Below are 25,157 nucleotides of genomic sequence, written 5' to 3'. Positions count from 1 at the left end.
CCTCCTTCCTCTAAACTCTAAGATGGCTTAATTTAATAGGTGAATACCAGCTGTGTTTTATATTGATAAGACATTTTATGTAAACAGACAAATATTATCCTTTTATTTCTTTTTAAAGAAATTGAACGAAAGATGTTAGCTTATTGCTTTGTTGGTATAGAGGGTTCAAAAGAGCGGAATATGCAACTGGTTGTGTCAATCACTGGTTTTGCATTGGGTTTTGGGTTTTTTTTTGTTTCAGCATAAAACCACAAGTGAGCAGAATTTGCTGCAGAAGGCCTGTCAGAACATATGTTCCTTCCTGGTCCCATGCCATCTGAAGGCCAGGGGACCGAAAAACAGCAGGAATTCTTTTGAAGATTGTCCAAAAGTTTTTAAGCAGGCTTTTCAGTTTATAATATTTTATTTTGTTTTCTCTTTTATTGCTGGTCCCTTCCCATTTGTACAGATGGTGATGTTCAAAGGTCGCAGTTGTCAGAAACATCATTGGTGTCTCGTGTCTTAGACTGCTCGGCTTTGCCTGTAGTGAACTCTTTTATTTAACTTTTTTTTTTTTAACTTAACTCTTTTACTTAACAAAAGGAAAAAAATCAAGCTGGCAGCCCACAAAATTTATGTCATCATATATTTTTCTGGTATATTGGAGAAGAAAAACAAGATGCCTGATTTACCGAAACAGCTCAGCCAAAGTCTACTGTAATCACAACTAAACAAGGTTGTCTTACCTGTATAGCCCAAGTCACAAAAACAGACTCCTGAGACACAGTCCCCGTGACCATTGCAGTAACTGGGGCAAGGCTCAGAGATGTAAACGCCGTCTAAGCCAAAAGGAGGCACGTTCTTGTGGGAACTGCTCTCCTGGATCCACCGGAATCGAGTCTTACTGCAGAGGAACGACAGCGAAAGGCACAGTATGACCATTCACTGCCTCAGTACCTACTGCAGACTTCATGTGCTCTTTGTTTAAGATTAAAAGGAACTTCTCCTAAATTAGCCCTTTGCAAATAAGATGCAAATGTATGCCTGGAAAATATTTCTCATATCCTAAAGTTTATGCAGCTTCACTTACAGATATTTTTTCCGGAATGCTTTTAGTGTATTTTGGCTTCCTCTATTTCTCTGGCCCATATCCACCAATGTGGTGCAAAGAACAGATTACATGGTTTTATCAGCAAGAGTGAATGATTGGACATGACTCTGAAGATACCTTTCACTGCTCAGGTCAAGCTGAACTGCTTGAATTGCATTTTAAAATCTCAGAACTCCATTTGTTACGGTACTTATAAAAAGAACACAGCAATGGCAGCGATGCAGTTTACTACAGGATCATATAATTTTGAGTAAAAAACCTTGAAGTAATTTGGATATAGGAAAAATTATCCATGATCTACAAATAAAGACAGATGAAATGTCCTACAGGACATGTGAACAGAAGTACAAATGTTTTAGTCTCGAATGACAACATGAAATTCCTGAAAAACAGTGATCTTATCCTTAACTTCTACAGCTGAAACTGCTTCAGGGACTTCAGTGAGCGCATACTAAGTCACACCAGCTGACTCACTGCATAGGAAATTTGTTCAAGAAAAAGTATTTTGATTTTTAATTTTAAGTCTTCAACTTTTAGATAAATCATTTTAGAGGACCTCCAGGGGACGAACTGATTTAAAATCTCATTACTAATCCAAAGGATTAACCAAAATCCTCCTTCCTATCCTGCCTGTTGAGTAATAGAACCATTGCTTTTTTCTACTGTCCGCAAGGATTTGGTAGGTAGTTGACCATCCTGCTAGCGCGTTGTACCAACTGATAAAACAGGATACTCTCAGGGCAACCCATGAACCATGATTTCCAAAGCGACCCGTACCCGGTTCAGTGTTCAACACGCTGGGAGCCTCATCGTACTTGCAAAGCTTATGTTTTTAATGTATTAGCATGAGCTTCTTACTCCTGATCACATTACTGAGCATAACGCCAAACAGATTGCTGCCATTGCTTCTGCACTGCTTGTTTTGGGTAAATCAAATCAGCTGGTGTCAGCTCTGTGCAATTTGGCACCTGCTTTTATTGGCTAATTACGGAAGAAAAGACAAACTCGTTAGAGCGCACGCTGTGATTTCGGCTCCTTGCAGCGAAGGCGCTGGCTCCCCGGTACGCCACAGGCGGGACGCCTGGGAGGCCGAGCGCCCGCGGCGGGATGCGGGTGGAAGCGGGGTGGCGCGGGAGCGGCCGCGGCGCAGAGGGACGCAGAGCAGCGGGGCCTGGCCGGCGGCTCGGGGCTGCCCGCCGCCACGGCAGTGTGGGCATTTCCACCGGGTGCAGGCCCGGGGGCTTTTGCTAATGATGGGAAGGAAGCCAGAGAGGGACGCGAGAAACGTTGTCCACATCCAAGCAAAATTTGGAAAAGGCTCCCGATTTCCAGGCTCATTTGCGTCTTCCCCCGCCTGATGCCTTCCCATTCGTATCAGCCTCGCGGCCCCTTACGTGGGGGAGGAGCGACGGTGCTGGGGCGCCGCAGGGATGCGGGGCAGCACAGCTGCTCGCCTCTACGTGCAGAGGTGATGAGCACATCTGTCATGTCAGCTGTCCCCCTTTGGACTCCAGCCGCCCCGGGTGCCAGCGCAGCGTGACCGCTCTGCGGCGCTACGGACAGCGTGCGCACGCTTCACCGTGGAGGCTTTACAGGGCCTGGCATCACCCAAGGACAGGGCACAGCACCCAGCAGCTCAAATACCCTGCGAGGGTTTCTCTCCCCGGCGGCAACTGTTTGTAAAATTAATCCTGTTGAAATGGCTTATTTGATTCAAGTGACTTATCACTTTCTTGCTGGTGTCTCCGACCTAACTGATAAGCGTAAAGAAAGGCAGCATCATGATGAAGAGATTTATGTCAAATTAAAATGTTACAGTTTTTTTTTTTTTTATTACGGCTCCTTGCTGCTTTGTAATTTAATTTATAGACAGTTCTGACACCTTTAAAATGGAAAGTATTTCCCTGCTTTGGAGAGCACAATACATTTTTTCTAGAATCTGTGGATTTTTAACACTGGTTTTATTCACAGCTTACAACGTCTTCCTAATGTAGCCTCAAAGAACAGGCAGCTAATTCACGGGTACCACTGCCATCACTGGCTTAAAATCCCCAGTACCTGGCTGCAAGCGATCGTGGGATGACGATAGTAATTCTCGTCCAGTCCTCAAAGTCGCCGGTGTAATACACGGTGGGCTCGCTCAGCTCGCGGGAGCTGCCTTCGCAGCCTCTGGTTCCCGGGGACGCGGGGTAGCATCCCTCCCTGACCAGCGCCCAGAAGAGCCCGGCGTCGTGCGAGTACTGCAGCAGCACCGGAGCCGAGGCGCTGGGCTGGCTCGTGCAGCCAATGTTCAGCTGCAAGGAAGCAGAGCAGAGGCGTGAGCTGAGGAAACCCGCGCTGCTCTTTGGGGTTGCTGGCTGCAAAACACCTTTTCCCCTTGTCCTGAACCCTGCTGGCAAGCTGTGACCTGGAGCCTAAGACACATATAAGACATTTCTCAGTAAAAAGGCCTGCTACCCCTTCATTAAGGTTACTAGCTTCACCGAAAACAAGACCTTACCTCCTTTTCCAAAGGTCCTGGTGCCAAGCAGCAGCCTGTGCCCAGGCACCTGCGGGCCCAGGAGGGGTGGGAAGAGCCACGTCCTCGGTGGCCCCAGCTGCCCGCAGTCCCTCCCCAGCGCTCCAGAGCGCCGGCCTGACGCCAGCTACCCCTCGCAGGGGGATGCCGTCCCTCACTGCACTCGCTGACTTCATCCGAATAACGTCTGCGAGCTGGCGCTCAAAACAGAGCCAAACTTTTTTTACAAAGTAAAAAAATGAATATTAAAATGACTATGTAACCAAGACAGAAATCAGCTGCTGATTTGAAGTTTCCAGCTTCAGTTTTCAAACTATCAGAAAAATATTAGCTTGCATTATTTTCTTGAAACTCTGCATGAACTGTGGAATGCAAAATACAAAACAAAATCATTCATGTAAAACGAAATAATTTTGACAAATTACTGCATTTGGGTTTATCAATGCAAAATTATTCCAGGCAGCTGTTTAAAATGGAAATTTTACAAACTCAGGAAAGCATTTAACCATATGTTTAAAATTAAAGCATGTAAATAGGATGAGCACATTTAGATGCAGGCCATTTTGAAAGCTTTCCTAAAAAGAGATGAATATAAACACTTCTTAAATTAAGGGCCAAAATAATAGATATTCTGAAGAAAGAGATCTCACTGTTTCATCTGATACATATTGTTTATGTTTGTGTATGTTTACGTTACATTGCCAAAGGCTTCACAGCTAGAAGGTGTATGAAATATTTTTAAGTATTTCTTTTATAGACTAAACATAATTTTTGCATTGCTGTTGAACACAATGTACAGAATGAAGATTAAGTCACCAAAGCAGAGAAATTGGTCAAGAGGTATATAGCATCTTTTTCAGGCTAAATGGTATCTACATATTGAAGTATTTTTGGCTTTTGGACATTTAAAAATATAAAACTACAAAGAATACTGACTCAGGAACCGTACTGCAGTCCTCAGTTTGTATAGTGCTTTATAAGCCTAACTATAGAGGAAATGAGATTATTTTACAAATCCCATTATTTCTAACTAACTTTTCCATTTATAGAACTGTGGGAATTATAGTTGAAAAGCTGCCTGTAAACATCTGATCTCTTTAATAATTCTACTTGTAAATTATTCAGTGTCTGTATCCACCAATTATGTAAGGACCATGTATTTGTGGCTACCTCATTAAAATTGCATTGCAACCAACCTCTAGAATTCACCAATGGGATTTCATTATAAACTCAATAAAATTTTGATTAGGGTTCAGAAACAACTGCTTGTCAAAGCAAATGCATTTTCTTTGGAGCCCATATTCTGATGCATTGTCAGACCACTGCGATTTTTGTAAGCCCTTTAAAGAAGAGAATGCTAATTGGAGCCCATATTCATTCACACAATAAAAGTAAATTGTTTGAAAAATCTCACATTGGAGTATAGAACAGCTTGTAAGTCCTTAAATAGTTTAAAATACAAAAAATGTATGCAAACCACATTGAAGCTTTTGCAGTCATGGAGCCTCAGATGGGATAAATCCTTTTTCCCTCGACAGTGTAGCAGCATTTCCCGATATTGGCTAGAATATAATGACAGTCACTTCAAACCACTTCTGAAACTCGTTAAGGAACAACAAGCCTTTAAAATTCCTCTAGAGAGAGAAAAAGAAAAGGCTGTCTTTTGCCAAGGTTTTGGCTAACCTTTTTAGAAAGCAGTCTCATATTTTATAGTGTTTGAGTTTGTACTTGTGCTCTTCCTGTTTTTTTCCACACTGTTATAATTCATTGCCTTGTTCTGAACTGTGACCCCAAAGACATCTCGCAGGTATTGAATAAGTTGAATAAGGGAAGTTTCACTGATCTGGAGGGGTTTATATTTAAGGAATACCTTAAACTGCAGGACGTATCCGGGTTTCAGAGTTAAATCTCGAGTCACTGCAAACCGGTCTCCATCTGATTTACCAAAGAGCATGGCTGAGGGAGTGGCAGAACAGAAACTTTCGTTTTTGGTCATCCCTTCATTGGCCAACATTAGCCATACACTCAGCTGGTTCATAGGGTAATCGAATGCCGGCTTCTCATAAAAGTTCTGTTAGAAATGAAAAGCAACAAGCAACAAAACAAATACTATCACCTTGCAGTGGGACTTCAGAATAAATTCCAAAATGTCCCATTTTCAAATTTTGCAATTTGCATTTATTGTAATTTTCCAAAAGCTGTAACTTCCAAAATTTCTGTCTTGATTTCTGGGGAGATGCATAATTACAGCATCTAGCAAAACGATTAGGAGTCTGATGGTGTTAAGACAGGGGCCAGTACCATGCAGAGAGATACAGCGGCAAACATTGCAGATGTTTTGTTAAATATACCCTATATATCCAACTATATATTCAAAGAAGATTCAGTAGAGGATGAGTTCAGTTTTGTGCTAGTGCCCACTGACTTCGCTTGCTTATTACCTGTGGTAAAGTTGGATTAACAACGGGAATGATGTGCTTCTGCTTCTCTGACAAAATGATGATGTCATCGATGGCCCACTGATCATACCCTTCTCCCGAAAACACAGGCTGCCACCAGCGAAACCTCGTGCAAGGAGTCTTGGCTGCAGCTGGCAGCTCCAGATAGACAAACCTGAAGAACAAAAATCCAGCAGAACTTCAGAAAGCAGAGTTTGTAGAGAAATGGGAGAAATACCACTCAACAGAGAAAAGAGCCAGGAAAGCTAATATCTGTCTTGCATGCAGAAGTCCTTAGAAATCCTCTACATCTCTGGAAACCTATTTATAAACTGCATATCAAGAAGCTTCATTTCTCTTTGTCTTTCTCGCCCATTGAGACTGTAAGATCTTTAAGAAAACGGCTATTTTTTACTATGTATTGGTAAATTGCCCAGCACAATAAGGAGCTGATTTGAATTCTTTAGCTTTGAATTAAGCTGTTCAGCTGATCCCTGTTCAGCAAGTCTTAATATACTTTTGGTGCCAGCAAAAAATAATGAAATATGCTGGCAAAATTCATTTCTCATCCTCCTCTGCTGGTTGGCCAATTTGGAGACAAAAGCATCCTTCTATTACTATGAGTAACTGCCATAGTTTATGTAGCAGGGTTTTCTGCTGTGGGTAAAAATATTTCAGCCACCCACATGGATCTTCACAAGAGAACTTTTGGTCTTTTAGGATAGATTTTGTTTTATTTTCAACTTAGGAAATACTTTACAAAAATAATGTTAAATACAGTTTGTAGTTTCAATATAAATCATATTTAAGTTAAAAATGCAAAAATTAAGGTTATTTGTGCAGTCCTATTTCAGACACCTTAAATTTATGCATATATATATATATATAAAAAATATATCCTTTCATGTATTCTTTCTTTTATACCACATATTACTTTTTATCATAGATCTGCTTCATTTGCTGTTTCAGCAGGCAGAGCTGAAGGAATCTTTCAGGGCTATAGGGAACCTTATTTTCCAGAGGATTACTAGATTTATGTGTTTCAGAAATTGAAAAATAAAGAAGATCCAGACCACATTTGGAGCAGCAATACCAAAACTAAATATGCACAGCTGCATATTCAGTAAGTGTCATCAATAACGGTTACTCAAAGGCGAAAATGTTTTGGCTAAAAATAAGGTACGGGATGGTGCAGTGATGAAGATTTTAGTGTGTAGCTGGGGACACCCTTCTCTGTTGGATGTTTTCTGTAGTTTTGACAAAGTCACCTATTACAATTTAGAAGAGGATAAACAAAGGTCAACGGGTTTTAAAATTTCAAGTGCCTAGATCACTTTCAGAAAAGGATAGTTTGCTAAATTACAGAAGTCCTTCTGAAAACATTGCTCATTGCAATGCAAAATGAGGACATGTGGGGACAAAATTATTGAAATATTGCGAAGCACAAACTACTGTAATAGAAAACATGCTAATGCCTACACAAACAGAAGCAATTTAAGTTTGCACTGACAAGCTTCTTCTAAAGCAACTTCTAAATGCTGAAATTGATTTTTTTCTCCTTAATTTTCTTTAAAGTACTTTTTATTGTATGTGACACTAATACATGTTCATTTGATCTGAAACCAGAGTTAGAGGAAATAATAGATTTCTGCAGCTCTTCTGGATAAGTTCTGTATTTGCCTGCTAATGTTTTGCATATATTAGCATTTTAGTCGTTTCACATTGGAGGTAATTGGAAACTTTCTATTTTATTTCAGGTTTTATAAGGCCCTCTTTTATTATGTTTTTTTAATTTCTAGTGACAGGAGTTTAAGGTGGCAGCCTGGAAGAGTTTCCATGTAATGATGGCTTTTAAGCGCTATCACTTGAAAAGATTTTTCATGTTTTCATGAACTGAGAAATAGTTTGTTAAAGAGCTCCTGCAGTATGGCTTGAATTTAGACCAAAACTGTACCTGGGCTTGCTGAAATCTGAGAAGTACATTTCTGCTAGCAGCTGCCAGTTGATACCGCCGTTATTGCTGTACTGCAGCAGCACGCCTTCTTCTCTGCTGTCCGGTGTATTGCATGAAGAACTGTCCCCTCCGATCTGGATGTAAAACTGGACAAAATCCACCCAGGTAGTGTCCAAATCCCAGCTTACCAGCTGTCTTTTTCCAGCCTACAGGTCAAGGATGAGAGAGGGGAAAATGGTATTAAATATGACATCTTTACTATAAAAAGATGTATTTTCAAGCACAGATGAATATTGTACGGAAAACTGCACAACAGGAAGGGCATTGAAATTTATGCTAATGTGACATTTTTCATCTTTAGGACAATGATTCTTCTTGGTTATTCTTTATGTTTTAGTCTCACAGGTGTGTACTTACAAGCTCTTATCCTGCAAGCATTTTTATCACTACAGACACATTTCAACACACATTTACACATATTGGTAAGTTAAGAAAATAATTTCACCTCTTTCCTTTCCCTCCTCATTCCTTCAAGGTGCCAAGTACCTCCAGAAAAGCAGGAACAGACACTTTATATCCCAAACCAACTAGTATCGAATGTTGTGGGTGTTCAGCTTTCATATGATAAAGCATAAAGCAGTAACAAGACTTATCTGAGATCTCATTTCCCCAGTCAAATCTTACACTGCATGGTGTGGCCAGGTGCTCTGAATTCATAGCTCTGCTCATGCATTGCTTTTCAGGAAAGGGGTGTGTGCTTAGCGTCTCCGAAGAGAAGAGCTTGAGCTTTATTTACATTTTGTTTTGCAATTACCTGGCAATCAAACATACCTCAATTACACTCAGATCCTCACATATTGTAGTATCTTCACATATTTTAACCTCAAATTATCTTGAGCTCCTTTTGTCAAGTTTTAGGCTCATATAGCATCCAAAAATACACACAGTCACACACGCACACTCTTCTCTCCTTTTCACTTACGCCTTTTCCTAGTGTTGGCCCCTTGGCCCAAGAAACAGTCTGCTGGCACAGATGGGAAACTTCACCTCCAGCTCACAAGCTTTTTCTTTTTCCATTCATGGCATTCAAGGTGCCATTGCTATTTGAGCCTCTCTACAATTATTTGGCATTCATCTCCCAAGTTGTTAACCCAATGTTATCTGAACAGCACAGTCTTTTTCCAGCTCCTCCCCACACTTCAGGATCAGCACATTTGATGATAGAGTTGCTTCCAGTTACCCCCCTACAAAAACAGTGTAGGAGAGACTTATTGCAGTGAAAAAGCTCATCTATACAAGAATAAAGGGGGATGCATTTTCTCTTCATGTCTCATGTCAGTATGATTTGTTCATACACAAAATGATGTTCTTCCCCCAATAAATATTGTAAGTCACTCAATTAAAACCTGTGGATTTGGCTTCAGGTTTACCCAAGCATGGCTGAGAGAAAAAAATAGCTTCATAAAATTCAGTGAACGACTTTTCCAAAGATGTTTTTCAGTTCTAGCAGAGAACAGCTCTTGGGCATCTATATTGTGGTTAATGTAGTCACTCTACGCATGTTACCAAAGGAAGACAGAGCATATTCAGCTAAAAAATACCTTCAAGGTATAGGAGACTTTTTATTGTGGTTGGACTTATCTCTTTGCCCTCTCCCTGCTGTGCCCAGCTGCCAGGGGCCAAGCCGCGGGCTTGCACAGCAGCAGGCCTAGCTGTGCTGCTCCGCCTGGGAAAGCCCCACGCAGCAAGGCAGGGCCTGAGGTGAGAGCAGGGCAACGGGAGCAACTCGCGTTGGAGGAAAGCTCAGAGAAGGACCCAAGCATTAAAGAGCAATTGAAAGGTGGGAAGGCAAGCTGCGGCTCAGCCTGACACCCGAGCTTAGAAATATTCTCATTGACCGATGCTCCATTGCCACAAATAGCTGCAGGTAGGGTGCAGGCAAACACGTGCTGCTGGAGAGAGAACACAGGTGCCGTAATTTCTGCATTCTTTAAAAATAGCTACAACTTGGCACTGCATAGGTGAGGATCCCTAACAAAATGGGGCAGAATTGGTAACACTCCTATTGTTTTTAATTTCCTACAAAATCATGGGAGTCCTGTCCATCTCCAAGCACAAAGAAGCATCAAAAAGAAAAACCTGGGCTAAGTTACAAAGATGGTGCTTGCATTTCAGGTAATATTTATGTTTTTCCCTCTTTTCTCATGCATACATCCATGATCCTCCTGACAAACTTACAGTATAGGCAAGTGATGTGATCTAGTGGGACATAAGTAACAAGATTTATGAGCTGAGATTTAAAATGTCATCTATGTTTTTTATAAGACAATATATGAATTGAAACCCTCCTCCATTCACCAGCACTGGACCCTTCCTACCCAGTTCAGAGTAAACTTGGAACAGATAAATGTCTATACCTTACTTTCTCAGAACATTTTGTTGTCCTGTTAATGAATAGCATTACAGCCTGGATCTGTAGCTCTTTTGTAGGCTCTACCAAATATGCCACTTCATGCTGCTAGCCTAATTTCTGGAAGCTGAACGCTCATGCTTTTGAAACTCAACTAGCTTAAACCACCAATGACACTTAAAACCTGTGAAGAATCCCTTGACCCTGAAGAAACTCACCTGGGATATAGCGATATTGATTCAGTCATGAATTATGCCAGCTGTTTGGGTTTGTTATTTGGTTTATCTCCAGCTGAGTAAAACCCTCCTGGACCATGCCTTGACAGCAAGACGGGCACAGTCTGTGGTGGAGCCCAGAGTTTCCTGCTGCAGCCCCAAATGGCTAATGCTGGCCCAGGGTACTGTGTGGTGACCCTGATAAGCTCTGGGTAGTTTGCATTCACAGCTTCTTTTGGAGACCCAAGGAATCTGAAATTCTCTTCATCAAATCAAATTATAAAGGCTAATAAAGATGCAAACACCCTTGCCGTCCAGCGGGCTGAGATGTCCTGGCTGACTGAGGGTACCCAGCTTAGTGGCCCGCAGTGGATCGAGCTCTGGTTGTAAAACTATGTGGGGCAGGTTTCCTGTCCTGCACCTACGACATCCCTACACAAAATCTGCTCTGCTGGCAGAGGGGTTAACCAGGTTAAGCAAGAAAGGGCACCAGTTACATAAAACCTCAAAGGAATTGCAGGGGCTAAGTCAAAGTCCTCTGTATTGCAAACACATCTACGACTGATTAAAATGAGTTGTAAAACAAAAGATAGAGGTTCAGCAGAACAAAGCCAACATTAATTTTGGCGGCAGAGATTGATCATGGCAGTAAACATTAGACATTCAAATAAAAAGTAGCTATTTGAGCAAACACAAAGAAATAGAGCCTGTGTGAATGAGCTTCCAAAACAATGCACAAATGTTGTTGGGCAACTATAAAAATAATTTTTATAACATCTATCACCATGGCCACTAGATGCCTTGAAAAAGATCTAAACAGAAATTAAATAAGCCACCTTCAGCTAATGGCCCACAGACTGCTATTACTCAAGAAATGAATGATAACCTAACCCTTAGAGATCAATAGCAAGAAGCCAAGAATTTCTAAATGAGATTTTCACTCCTCCTTAGCAGAAATAAGAAGAAAGATCATAGCAGGTTAATTCTAATTTAGCAAACTACTTTGAAAAGCTTGGCATAAAGAACTGAGCCAGAAGGAAGAACATCTATCAGAGAAGACAATTATATATATATATATAAAAATCCAATTATCACAATTAGCTAGTTATACTGATTGGTCTATTATGAAATTTTCAGCACAGAGCTGCATTTCCAGGGGAGCTGGACGTGAGAATATGTAGGAGTTCTGAAAATTATTTGATGGGTTAGATTTTTGTAATGAGGTAAACAACACACAATTACACAGCTTTGCATATTGAGTTATTCTTTTGGGACTAATCTGGCTTTCATGACAGCAGTGGCAGTTTGATCAAACCCTTAAAAGAGAAACACATAGCTGCATTTACACTCTTCCTTTCAATTAAGAACAAAACCAAATCCCAGTACTAGACCTGAGGAATAACAATGAAAAATAAATCTGTGATTACAACCCATAATCTTACATCTGGTCATAAAGATCTCTCTCTCTCTCTCTCTTTTTTAATTTATAATTGTTATTAATTAGCAGATTTCTGTATATCCTTTCTCTGCTGTATTATTTTTGTCTGAAAACCATCCAAATCATACAGCAGAGTATTCTCATGCAGGCTAACCAGGCACTTTCGAAGAAGGTCTGGAGGGGTTGCTTTTTCACCGGTTTTGGTCCTTTGACCTCACAATAGCTGCTTGCCTCCTCTGAAAGCAAGGCTTTTTCCATGCCTGGCCAAGAGTATTACAGAATAGAGACAAAAGGGACTCAGCGGCTGCTGAGAAAGAATCCAGTATGAAAGCAGAAAATGCACAATTAAGACAGTATTAATGTACACACTTCTCAGTGCATTGGCAATTTTCTTCCTTCCATTACAGCTGGTTTTTCTTGGATACATAATGCACATGTCACTCCCTATTTCTTTTGATTGCTTTGTCCTTTACCTGCAGAGAACAGCTGCGCTGTTTAATGCACTTTCCATACTGTGTGCTGCTTTGTCTCAGATCTCTTTCTAAACCACTCTGCCCCTTCCTTTTCTTGCCATCTAGCCACATCATGTTCTCTTCAAAGGGGCGTTACGTGCCTCTCTCAACTCGCCATGCCCGGCTGTAACCTACCTTGTTGAAGTAGAGCGAGGAGCCAGAGGAGATGACCCCGCAGCCCTCCTCAGGCTTTACAATCTCTCCCCCAATAACTTCCTGCCATTCTGTCTTCAGGCCGCCGGGAGTCTCAAAATCAGACATGACAGTGGAAGGGAGGGGATTTTCAGGCTGACATTCAGTACCCCGAAACCCTGAGTCACACCTGGGGGGAAGCACAAACATAATAAGCTTTTAAAAACTTTAGTGGATGATATTCACAATTACTTGAGGCGGTGCAATGACCTTTTAAAACTGGATGCGAAACTGTAAATCACTCTGAAATCGCAATTTTGGATCCTGGCAGGATCAGGCCAACCCTTCACTCTCTGTGTGGGTCTTTTTAAATTTTTTTTTGTATTAAGGATCTGTCTGTAATATTAATGGCTATATTTATCTGGTTCATCGTCAGGCCTTAGATCTGCATAGGTCTGAGCCCCTTTTGCTCTAATTGCAGGAGCAGTACTCTGCACAAAAAAGATTTTTGTACTCCTGCTCTCCCTGTGAAGAGCCAGCCTGTGAGGCTGGAGCACAACAGTAACTACTGTGCAGTCATGAGTTTTTTATAGTATTTTTTATAGTGCAGATAAATTCTTTCTTCGTATATGGACTACATATATTGAACGAGAAATAACTGGAAACAAGCTGTGTTTTTTTTCTAAAAAATCTGCAACGCCTGGAGTTTGAGGCTGGCAGGCAGCAGTCCGGCCCTCGGTACTGCACCCAGCCTGACGGCGGCTGTGAAATAGCGCTGTGCCGGTCGCTGGGGTTCATCCGACACAGCAAAACACCTCCTCGGCGAAGGGCACACTGGGACGCCGGGGCACCCGCAGCTTGGCAGCCCGTCCACCACCAGAAAACCGTCCCACAGCTTGGATCTGCCAAGGTTATGGGCTCTCAGACAGGGAGGTGTGGAGCAACCAGCTTTCAATGGGGCTCGAATAGTTTAATAGTGGTTGTTTTTTAAAAAATTGTTATCCAAAAATAAGAACAGCAAAAAAATGTATATAAAATAACAGCATACCTGAAGCGCCAGGAGACCAAAACCCCGTTTTAAGAGGAGGTGGCCAAAGTTTGGTACCTGCATATGCCGTGGTCACACCAGCCGTGACCGTTACACATGTTGGGGCACTGCTGTCCGATGTAGATGTTATCCAAAGCCCACTCATCTTGGGCTGTGTAGTAGCACTGGCTCCAGCGGAAACGGGTGGCACTGGACCTTAAAACCAATGACAATGCTTTAATGTGTGATGCTTTACTGAACAGTAGGGAAAAAGACAAAAATATATAAAAAGCTATAAAGGATATAAAAAATAAAGCTGATATGACAATCACAGCCCAGCCTGCAAAGACTGACACTACCAAAGACAGATTTTTGTAAATGAACTTTATAGATAATACCACTAATTGCACAGGGGGATTTAACGGACAATCCAGTTATTAATGACTTTTCTGAGGAAGGCTGGAAAGGTGCTAGAGGGACTTCATGCTTAATGGCCACGTTATTTTAAAATAAACCGACCAATGAGTATTATCAGATTTTTGTTCAGTGCCATTCTGCGAGGACAGCATGCCAAGCTAGAACTGAACATCTGGAGTGTCACTTTAATTTTACATTTTGGTCACAGTTAACCGATTGTAAGTTGTGTAAAAAATCTCTCTTCTGATATTTATTATAAAAAATAATTCTATGAAATTAAAGTTCTTTAGTCTAAACATTTCTCTTCTTTGAATGCTATTTCCATTCACCAATAGTTGACTGTTTTTTATTGGGTACAAAACCTTCTTTTTGACAAGATGATTCTAAACTAGATTATGATCACATCAATGGAATTCTAAAACCAGTTTTTGAAAAAGATGATACTATTTACATAGCACCTATTTATTGGCAAAGCGCTTGATGCTGGCCCAGTAGGAGATACTGTGTCCGCTGTAATGTGCACATTTTCCGTGCTGAGAGGCTCCTGCTAGCCAAACCTAGCCAAACCTCTGTCACTCTCAAAGACCAAGGCTAGGGAAGAAACTAAATTGTCAGAAGAGTACTTCTTGTCATCAAAGAGCCTTTCCAAGTTCCAGTGCAAATCTGAAAGGTTACAGGCATTTGGAAGAGAGAGGAGAAATGGCTCAATTCTGGGGAAAAGGCCAAAGTTTGGGCAGAGGGCATGCTCTCATCCAGATCCTGACTGGCACCTCAAACTCATCAATATTAATGCAGGGAGGAGGAGAGCTACTATTAACTGCCAGTTACCATTTACAACAAGTGGCACAGGTTGGTACAGAAAATCAAAATCTTTCCAGGTTTTTTCTGAGCCATATGGCTATAGTATGATGGTATGGGATATAATTTTGTTACTTGTCAATTAAAAAAAAAAGAAGTTTGGGATTATATGCAGAATAAGAGGTGTTAAAATGAATATTCTAAAGGTTTCTGAGCCAACCACTCACATGAATGGAAATGAAAGAATGAATACAGGAGGCATGTACAGCTAAAATGGACTGTACTGCATAGCAGTTCATCATCCAGTCACATACTAGAAGTATACAAAGATTAGCTAAGGACATGCTTGGAGAAATTTTTAGAATTTCACTACTAGAATTTCTTTAAAAAGCAAGTGAAGATGCCTAAAGGCTTGATTTTTAATTGAAATGACCCTTGTTTTCAGTTTCAAATATATGCTTGATATTGCAAATATTATAAGCATTTTACAGCATGTAGAGCTAATCTGCTGGGGCAGATCTGCAGATTAAATGCTCCCTCAGGATATAATATATTGATGGGTTACATTACAAGAGCTATGAATTATCCATTAAAAGTGCACGATGTCAGTAATCTGTGCACTAAGGACTTTCTAAACTTGTATGGGCACAAGGGACAATAAATATTCACCATCATCATATATTGTTTATTTTTGCAGGGCTCTGAAGCTGGTAGATCACCTTGTTGGTGTTGTTCACATTTACTACAGTACATCAAAGGCATCTCCATGATGATGCCCATCAGTGAGCCTTGGCAGGGGCTGCGCTACGGGAGGAGCTGTAGTCACTGGTGTGAGCTCACATGCACTGAGAAAAATAACAATACTGGAAGAAAACCACTGACCAAAAAAAGGTTTTTAACAAAAATAAGAAATAAAAACAACACAATAAAATTGTGCAATTCCTGTTGTTTTCCCAGCTGACAGGAGTGAGAGCGTTGCAGCCAGGCTCTGGTTATTATTTTCCATAATAACCGTGTCTGGGTGGAGATCAGGTGTGCAAGCCTGGGGCTCTGCAGGGCTATGCACATGGCCAGGGGCAATGCAGCTGCCCCAGGACAAGTCCCGGCGGGTGCAGCAGCTAGCTAGGACGCGGGTGCACTGCTCCCCGCGCCGTTCCGCATGGCAGCGACGACACTTCTTTCCTTCACTTATGGGGAGTTGACCTGATGGCCAGGTCTAGTTCCCGGGAGCCACCTCCTAGAGGCTGGGGGTTATTTTAGCGGGGGACAAAGAAGCCCCGTGGAGAGCTGTGGGGCCGGCTGCGCTGGGAGCCCCGGGTGCCGAAACGGCCCCAAAGCGAGCGAGGGGCTCGCGGTGCTGCTCGCGTGCAGGGCGCTATGGAGGGCCCCGCGAGACGGACGAGGACCGCCACGCGGCTGGAAACAGCAAAAGCTTTCACGGAGAGGCTCACCTCTCTGGGTGAAAGGAGATGCGCGTCAGGCTAAATTTGTGATTGCAAAAGCCATGCTGCCGCTCAAAAGCCAGTCCTGCCCACAGTTTTTGAAAACTTTCCAAAGCTGCACTGCACCTCAACCTAACAGCAGTTTAAGAGGATTATGCTTTTAAAAATGGTAATCAACAATTTAAAAAAGCCATGCTAATTAAGAAAAGAGAATAAGAAGGCTGAGTGTCAGCTACATTCTCAGTGATAAAGTATCAGTTTTCTGGAGAGTCACCATTTGGACACCTATTCAAATGGAAAGCGTAATATTGAAGAGTTAGGAAAACATTCTATTATGAGCAAAACAAACCTCTCCAATTTTTCATATTTTTTCCCAATTTTTTTCTACATGGCTAAAATGCTACTGGAAGACAGTCTGGCTTTCTGATGGCATTATATTTAAGTCAGGTTGATGTCAAATAAAAGTCACTGCTGTTGTGTGACACTTTGCATAAGCAAAAGGAAATCATATTGAGTCCCGGATGTATTGCAAGTGAAATGATGTTCTTATTACAATTTTTTTCAGATATGTGATTTAAAATAAAAACATTGTTTTCTCTCCTGATATTAAAAAACCTAAGGATCTAATGCAAATCTGTGGCTGGTAAAATTATATTTGCTACCTTCTGAGTTACTATAATTACATTTACCCAATTATCCTGAAACTCTCATTCAGTCATTAGGTGTTGATTTGTTTATGAAGTCAGCAACTGACAGCTGTTTGTATCTCATTAAGGCCTGTTCATATGTAAATGTCTCCCGTAAAACTGAAATTAATTTTCATCAGTGTTAGAAATGTGCAGTTCGTGTACAATAAAATTTCAGAGAGCAGGTGCATACATTTCATTTCTCCAGCAGAACTCGTGCTGTTATAGCAGATTTTCTAACGTAGCAAATCTCAGCTAACGCAGGGACCTTGTGAACCCATGCTTGATGGATACAGAACAGCCACAGATGTGTGTTCTGGTGTAAAAATACCAGCACACTCAGAAAGTTTTACAACAGAGTTAGGTACTGTTATGAACAATTTTCCTGTTGCACGGGCACAATAATGCTACCTATGCACTGAAGGTGCAAACTCTACTGCAGCAGCTGTGCGTGCCGGCATGACCTGTGTATGGCAGGGGCAGAGCCGCCCTCAAACCCATGAGGGGGAACGGAGCGGCGGACACCCCAGGGATGCTGTTGCTCGCATTTCTGCAACTGGGGGACCATGGTCTGTCCCATCTCTCCTCTGCAGAACGGGAAGTCAGTGCACCCAGCAGTTCACGGAGGACCATGGTCGGATGTGGTGGACAGATTCACCCAGCAGAACAGCCGGCTCTGCCTCCGTCAGGGCACCAGCTGGGTTCACCCATGCAAAAGCCTACATCTAAACTCTTCGGTCTGAGTGGTCCTCATTTACACCATTTGTGTCTATGAGAAAGACGCCCAGGGCAGGCTGTGCATTTTTCAGCCTTTGCCTGGTGAGGCTGAGCCAGCAGGAAGGGCCCACAAAGACGTGGCCCTCACCCTCCTTTCGCCGAGCTGCTCTGCGCTGCTTTACCTGGCCATTGCTCATCTTTGCTCTTGGGTGCTCACGGCAGTCAGGAGTGGATGGGGAGGAGGGAGGAGAGGCAGAGGAGCATGGCTCCCGCAGGAGAGCTGCCAAGCCAAGCGCTATGGTGCAGATTTGTCCTCGGTCCCCCAAAGCAGCTGCTCAGGACAGCTGGGGCAGCAGAGGAACTCAGCACGTCACCTAGTCCGTAGCAAACCCTACCTCTGTATGGGCAGAAATCTGCTGCTGGGAGCGAGTGTGCTTCAAAGATGCAAAAAACCCCTCCCGATCTCACTGATGTTAAAACAAAATGACCAACTGAGCCCTAGCTCAGCTCCTTGCTGATGGAGAGGAGAGCGGCCAAGGATAGCCTGGAGCAGCAGGTCAGGCTGGTTAAGAGCTTGCAGTCAGCCCGACCTTCTCTCCCACCATGACGGGAGTGCAGTCAGCCCTACCTTCTCTCCCCACCATGATGAGCATGCAGTCAGCCCAACCTTCTCTCCCACCATGATGAGAGTGCGGTCAGCCCTACCTTCTCTCCCCACCATGACACAGTAGTGTAATGCAGTTGGACTGCAAATGCGTTTTATGGACAGCTAAGTTATGTTCGGTGGTAATTTGTACCTTAATTACACACAAAACTCTGCTAACAGGTGGGAATCCTTTCAGATAGAGGATAGTGTGAAATGTTTATGGTTTGCGCACAAAACCAGCTACTGTTTTAGCTGGCACAAAGCAGTAATCCAGCTATTATTTCATTATCACTTTTCTCTACAGTCTCCTAAATTAAAATGGAACTATTTGCTTCTGTCACCTCATATGCTGGGAAAAATTACAAGATCCTAAAGTAAAAAGAGGCCCACAACACTGGTTTTAACATCAACTGTACTGTGTATAATAATGACTGCTAATAGAATATATATCTTACAAATTTAAAAATATCAGCCTACTTCGGAATGTATCCTGCAAAAGTCTAGACACTTTTGAACTAAGTCCCTATGTGAGTCACAGATTTTATAGCTGACAGCACTCAACAGCATGTAAGACTTAGTACATCATAATTTAACTACTAATCAGTTATTCACAGATTTAATTGTGTCATTTGGTATTATCTGACCTGATACGCTTAAGCAGTTCTATTTTTGTCCCTGGTGTTCCCTGTCTGGAGTACCGGCTCCACAGCAAGAGTGGCGGCTGTTCAGTGAGCCTTGGAGGAAGGCATCGCTGTTGGGTGGTTGGTAGAAACAGGCTGTGTTCAGGCCGTGGAGAGTGCAGAAAAATGACAAAGCCCAGGGAAGTACAATGACAAATTAATCTGGGCAAGCTTTCCTTCCAAGTGCTGTGATGCATTCAGGTTGAACATAAGCAAGGTGTAATTCTAATTGGAGTAATTTAATTCTCAAATGAAGGAAGCAGTGAAGATTAGCGAGATTTAGGATAATCTCTTATTTTTATGTTATAGAAAAGCCATTAAAATAAATAATGGAAGAAATCATCTAGCTAAATAAAAACGTTAAGGCAGGCAAAATAAGTCTGATTACAATTGAATGAATAGGACTTTCTGATATATATTTTTTTATTTTTGTAAAAGAGAATGTTATTCTTGAAGATATGCTATAAAAACAAACAAGAGGTAAAAAATTCCCAGAAATGAATTACTAGTTAATGTTTATACAGGGCTTTGGTCTGCACATGTAAACAAAAAGGAATTTGCAAAACAAAAATGAACAATCCAAGTAAACCCTCCTCCAATAAGCAGTTTACAGGCAAATGTCCCTATTTTTGAAAAGATCAAAAACTTACTAGAAGAGTCATGATATGTCTTAAAAATAATCCAACAGTTTTGCGTGATTTCAGTAACATTTCACTCTCTAATTATGTGAGGAAAGCATTTTATGCTAAAATACCTGCAATTCATTCAGGTCCAGTATTGCTCATCTCAGCACCCCACAACTGGCTTAAATACAATCTACAGAGAACTTGGTCTTGTGATAGCAGCATAAAAGTAGGTGAACTATCATCTGCACCAAAAATAAAACAACACCAGCAAAAGAAATTGCTTACCAAGTCTTCTGTGGTAAAAGGACCGTGATTCTCCTCCACTGAGTAAATTCACTGGAGTGATAAATACTTGCTGATGTAAACTCCTGACAGCTCGGCATACTTGGAAGACATTCCTTGAAGCAAAACATTTCAAAACCAGATTTAATGGTGAGGCAGAATTAGGAACAGAAGTGAGAGTTAAACATTCACTGAATCAGGAGCTTGTCTAGGTCTATGTGTCAGAGCACAAGACCAAGAAACAGAAAAATTATGGGATGAACCAGACAATTTTCCCAGAATACTAATATTACAATTTAGCACAGGAGAAGATCACCTGACTCATTTAGAGAGGTCTGTTTAGCATTAGTGCCTAGTAATTTTTTGTTTTACTCCATGAGGATGTCTAATTCACTTTTTTACTATCCTCACCCCAGCATGCAGTGCTGACTATGGAATAAGCCTACAAAAGTCTCCATACCATCGCACTGTAGGCACCTGCCCGGGATGTGTTGCCTGCACATGCATGCGATGGAGAGCAGTGGGAACCTCCAGGGGCCAAGTGAGAGCCTCTGACATAGACACCCAGCTACTTCAAAGGTGTCCTTCAGGGGCTCTGGCGTTTCCTCTGGAGGCCCTTACCTTGCTCTCCTGACTATATTAACCTTGGCACCTACAGCGAGTGGTGTGAATCCCCCCTTCCTGCTTCTATGATGTCTTTCTGTATTTTCTCAGATTCCCAGAGAGGTGCGTGACCAAATTTTTCTTTCTTCTTTTCAGAATGCGTGATCATTATCATGTCTTTTTTACAGTAAATATAAATGTAATTCATTACCCCAGCTTCTTACAGTTCTCCATGCCTGCACTTCCCTTGTTACTCAGTTTTTCTGAAGTATTTCATTTATCTATTTATCGCTGGAACAGCACTCAAAACTTTGTCCTTTGGTTTTGATGAAAGTATTAGTTAAGCACTTGAATGTTGTTACCAACCCGTATGTCACTTCTCTAGCTCCATATTTTTAGAGTCCATTCTGCCACTCCTGCCATAGCATAACGGTTTTCTGACCATTAACACCTCTTAAGGCATCTTTTCTTTTCAGTGCTTTCCTCATCCCCATGTGGCATGTCCAACACAAGTGGGATCTCTGGGACTGCCACTTACCTATGCATGTTCTCTGAATGCTATGAAACTAATAATAAAGCAATGACACGCCACGGTAGTTAAAGCAATTATGAATACTTATGTAGTTTAATATAAAGAAGGCAGAATATATTATTATTTTACAGAGAAATTTATTGTTCAAAAATCCTAGAATATTAAATGAAGATCTGATAGTTTATTCTGTTTTTTTTCCCCAGTAGGTTTTCTAAAGGATTAGTTTCCTTTCCAGCAATTTTCAAACATTTTTGTTTGATTCATCTCCCATTAAAGATCTAATAAAACAGGATCTGATTAGTGAGCATGAAGCAAACAAAACTTTCAAACATTTTAATTAATTAGTGTTTTGTATATTGGCCAGATTACTTCCTTGAAGCATACTACAAATAATCTTCTCTGTTACTCTTTTATCATGGGGACACAGGGGGTGTGAGAAAAATTCAGCTGCCAGTTCTTCTTTCTGAACTCAGCTCCACTGGGACAGGAAAAGAGCGCTAAAATCTAAAGGAAAGTGATCTCTTCTTAATGGCAAGGACAAACTCCAAACACCTACCACTAAGAACTATTCTTGGACACCACGATGATGCCTGCTAACTAGAAAGACATGAACATCATTTAAAATACGGTATTCATAGTTTTCCTCTGAATTCCGTTTAAGGTAAAAAAACAATTACCTGGAGTTGCAATGCTGAAAATTTCAATTTTTGCCATTTCTCTATTGCTCCCACCAAAGTAAACATGACAAAACATAACATGCTAAAACATAACATGAAATAGGAAAAGGTTTTCATCGCTCATAAAAGATGTTGGATGGGAGCCCTGGACATTCATATCCCTCTGTGTATCTACAGAACAGGCCCTGAAAAGGCACCGGGATGCGGTTCCCAGAGGGCCTCTGAACCTGCTGGGGAAGCAGCTGAAGGATAAGTTTCTTAGTTCACTCTCAAGCCAGTGAGACTTTGGCTTGCCTTCTAAAATGGAAAACAAATGCAAATTATGCAAACAAGCGCAAATTACGGCCACATGCACTGTTTGCATTTGTGCTGAGACAGGGCTGAGCCACAGGGGAACGCAGCAGAGAAGGGTGCTATTTGCACTTCCACCAGAGACAGTGGAAACAGTCGATCAGTCCTTACTGCCCTGGACTGTTTTTGCACCAGTGATGGGAGATGAAAAGCTCTCCATTATAATCCCCCGAAGGAATGCGCTTTTCATTTACGACATGACTGCGCACAAGGACAAAAAGAATTTCTATCCATTTAAATTGCAGGAAACAGTAGATGCATTTTACTTTGAAAAACAAAGCAATAGCACAGGAAAGATCTCAACCATTATTCTGTAGCTTTGTCTAGTGTCCCAATTTTTTTCTCAGGCTCGGTCCATTCCTGTGACAATTCTGTGCTGCAGACAAAGACATTTACTTCCAAATATTACAGAAAACAATTTAAACCCATCTATCTGTCATTTTGACTGGCTTCAACTGAGGATTTCTGTATAGAAAGGGGAGGGAGGAAAAGATTCTCCAGTGTCCAATGACACAAGTATATTTTAGATGATCTTTGTATAAGCAGAGTTTATGGAAGACAATGGTCCCAGCTGGCCAGCCTCACCTCCTGAACAAGATGCCAAGTAAGGCCATGGTTGCTGGAGTACTCCAGTTTCACCTGGTTGTCCATATGAGGGGTAAACTTCTGGCCACAGCCCATCACCAAGTTGAACTGTATCATATATGAAGCTCCAATTTGCATAGACTGGGTTTCCACGTAACGCATGCTGGAAGCTAATTTAGAATCGCCTGTAAAACTGAGAGATGTAAGAAAAAATCAGAATCCATTTTCAAAACAATTCAGAGGGGAACATTATGAATGATTATGTGTTTAATACAATGTTGCCTCTTTCTTTGTTCTGCAGATTGGCACACAGGATGAGATGACGCGTAGGACCTCCTTTCCATCGGTAGTTCTGCAAATTACCAGGAAGGCCTTGATGTATCCTACAGTGAGAAATACTGAATTATGCTGTCAGTTATTACTGTATGCTCTTTGTATTAAGGATGAAGTTAAGTCAGCAAAGGATAATGTACAAAAAAAGCAACAAAAAGAAAGTTCTTTCCCCAGGAGTGTCCATTGCCTAAAGTCATGTCACAGTAACAGCTATAATTTCATTCACACACTGGACAGTGAAGATGATAAAATGAATTTAGTTGAAATACCCTTATTACATAGCCTTCATTCCATTGATTTTCAATGGATTCCATATGCAATGCATTTACTGGATTTTGACTGTGCATTTCAGAATTAATATCTCCTATTCTCATCTTCCTTCATGCATTGTCCCATAAGTCTAATGGAATTCCTGGTTAGAGAAGGTGTGCAGGATGTACTGATATAGGAGTTATAACATTATCTAGTGGATTGGACATGTGGATCTGTCAGTAGTGTTTCTTGCAATACACCAAGCCTCATGTATGATACAAGGTACTCAATTATCTGGTAATACAATCTAAAATTTGAAATTACAGGATTATTTCAATTTAAGTGAAAATTTTTTTTTACTTGCATTATTAAAAATGAAAAAAAAATCAAATGTAAGAGAGGTTCATAACCATTTCAATTTTGAATCTAGCACAGTGTCCTTCTAAATAGAGTGATTTTAGGACAGTTCATGTAGAATGAAAACCCCTCCTTAGTTAACAGATGTTAGTGTCTTCAGAAGAACCACAGCCCTTTCAGCTTGAACATTTTGCAAGACTGTATTCTTAAATGTGAGCAATTTAGGATAGGGATTGCACCTTTTTAAAGAACATCCCTACAAATCATCATCCAACTATAAAGGGCTACATTAAGTAACAACAGTGATGAACACAACAATCTAATTAAGGGTTATTCGTATGGCTGAGTAAGTTACAACTCATCAGCTTAATTGAGAAATTCCTAATTATCAAAATGTACAGTAAAACATATTAGCTTCTACCCCTGTAAAACTCAAGGTCAGAAAGAAGTCAGGGTAAGGCCTAAGATTAGAAGTTAGAGTTACTTAGCACCCTGTTTTAATGCGAGTTCACTGACCCACAGTGTTGTTTATAGTTTCCTTTCCCGCAGAGCAATTAAGCCTTAAATGTCAGCATTATACCTTAAAGCTTTAGAAGAAAATACTGAAAGCTGACATGAGTTTTGTAATTATCAAATTTGCTGTTATTTGGGACAAGTTTAAGCTTCAGGCTCCTTTTCACTCTCTGACCTTGCTCTTCTGTAGCTTCATTTCCCAAATCAAGATCCATCTCATGGTGCCACGCGAAACTGCCTTGTTTATCTACATAGATCAACATCCACTAACTGCCTGAGAACGTTCTCCAGGCCTTCCCTGCTGGAGCACTGGTAAGCTATCCACTTGAGATACTGTATCTCAACTGTTTTTTTTGTCCCCAATCAGTGGTGTTAGGTTTTTTCTTCTCAACAGAATGGATAATTTTCAATTGAGCAGGGGATATAACGTACACTTGTCAACAGTCCAGCTGACAACCTGCAGCTTGTGGCTGCATTTTTAGATGCATTTAGAATGAGTCTCAGAAGAATTTGTTTGGATAATGTCCAAGTTTCTTTTTCTTCCAAACTTTATCTTATGCTTTTCAAAATGACAAATAGCACCAATTTAAAAGTTAAAGCTGACTTGGGCTGACATGGTTTTAATTTCTATAATGCAATTTGAAAATTGATGGCTGAAGTGGGAAATCAAAGTTTTACAGAAACCATCTTGGGAAATGTGCCAGTACATCCATACCCTTCAGTTATGTATCAAAAGTTATGTGTATCAATGACTTGGATGATTTGGCATTGCACACAGAAATCTGAGGACAACAAATCAGAGTGATTAAAGTTCAGCTGAACAGAATAAGAAAGTTGAAACTAAATAGTCTGATTAAGTGTCTGCTTAGAAGCTATCTTCCCCAAAGTCATGAGTGTGCACAACTAATAAAAAGTGAAGGTTTGGT

At 41.2% G+C, this 25,157-nt stretch overlaps 1 protein-coding gene across 1 annotated transcript in view; it reads right to left on the bottom strand.

Moving 5' to 3' along the window:
• Positions 1-25,157, bottom strand: part of RELN (reelin) — a 306,076-nt gene that overhangs the window by 66,692 nt on the left and 214,227 nt on the right. The window contains exons 21-29 of the mRNA XM_067299475.1: positions 22,777-22,969; positions 20,032-20,144; positions 13,813-13,950; positions 12,711-12,897; positions 8,001-8,206; positions 6,050-6,221; positions 5,479-5,679; positions 3,149-3,384; positions 726-883 (exon numbers count right to left, since the gene is read on the bottom strand). Of these exons, the coding sequence (XP_067155576.1) occupies positions 726-883; positions 3,149-3,384; positions 5,479-5,679; positions 6,050-6,221; positions 8,001-8,206; positions 12,711-12,897; positions 13,813-13,950; positions 20,032-20,144; positions 22,777-22,969 (1,604 nt within the window). The remainder of the gene's footprint in view (positions 1-725; positions 884-3,148; positions 3,385-5,478; positions 5,680-6,049; positions 6,222-8,000; positions 8,207-12,710; positions 12,898-13,812; positions 13,951-20,031; positions 20,145-22,776; positions 22,970-25,157) is intronic.

Source organism: Apteryx mantelli, chromosome 1 (assembly GCF_036417845.1).
Source record: "Apteryx mantelli isolate bAptMan1 chromosome 1, bAptMan1.hap1, whole genome shotgun sequence".
Classification (NCBI taxonomy): Eukaryota; Metazoa; Chordata; class Aves; order Apterygiformes; family Apterygidae; genus Apteryx; species Apteryx mantelli.
The sequence above is the reverse complement of the archived record's forward strand: the minus strand, read 5'-3'. Positions and strand labels throughout refer to the sequence as shown.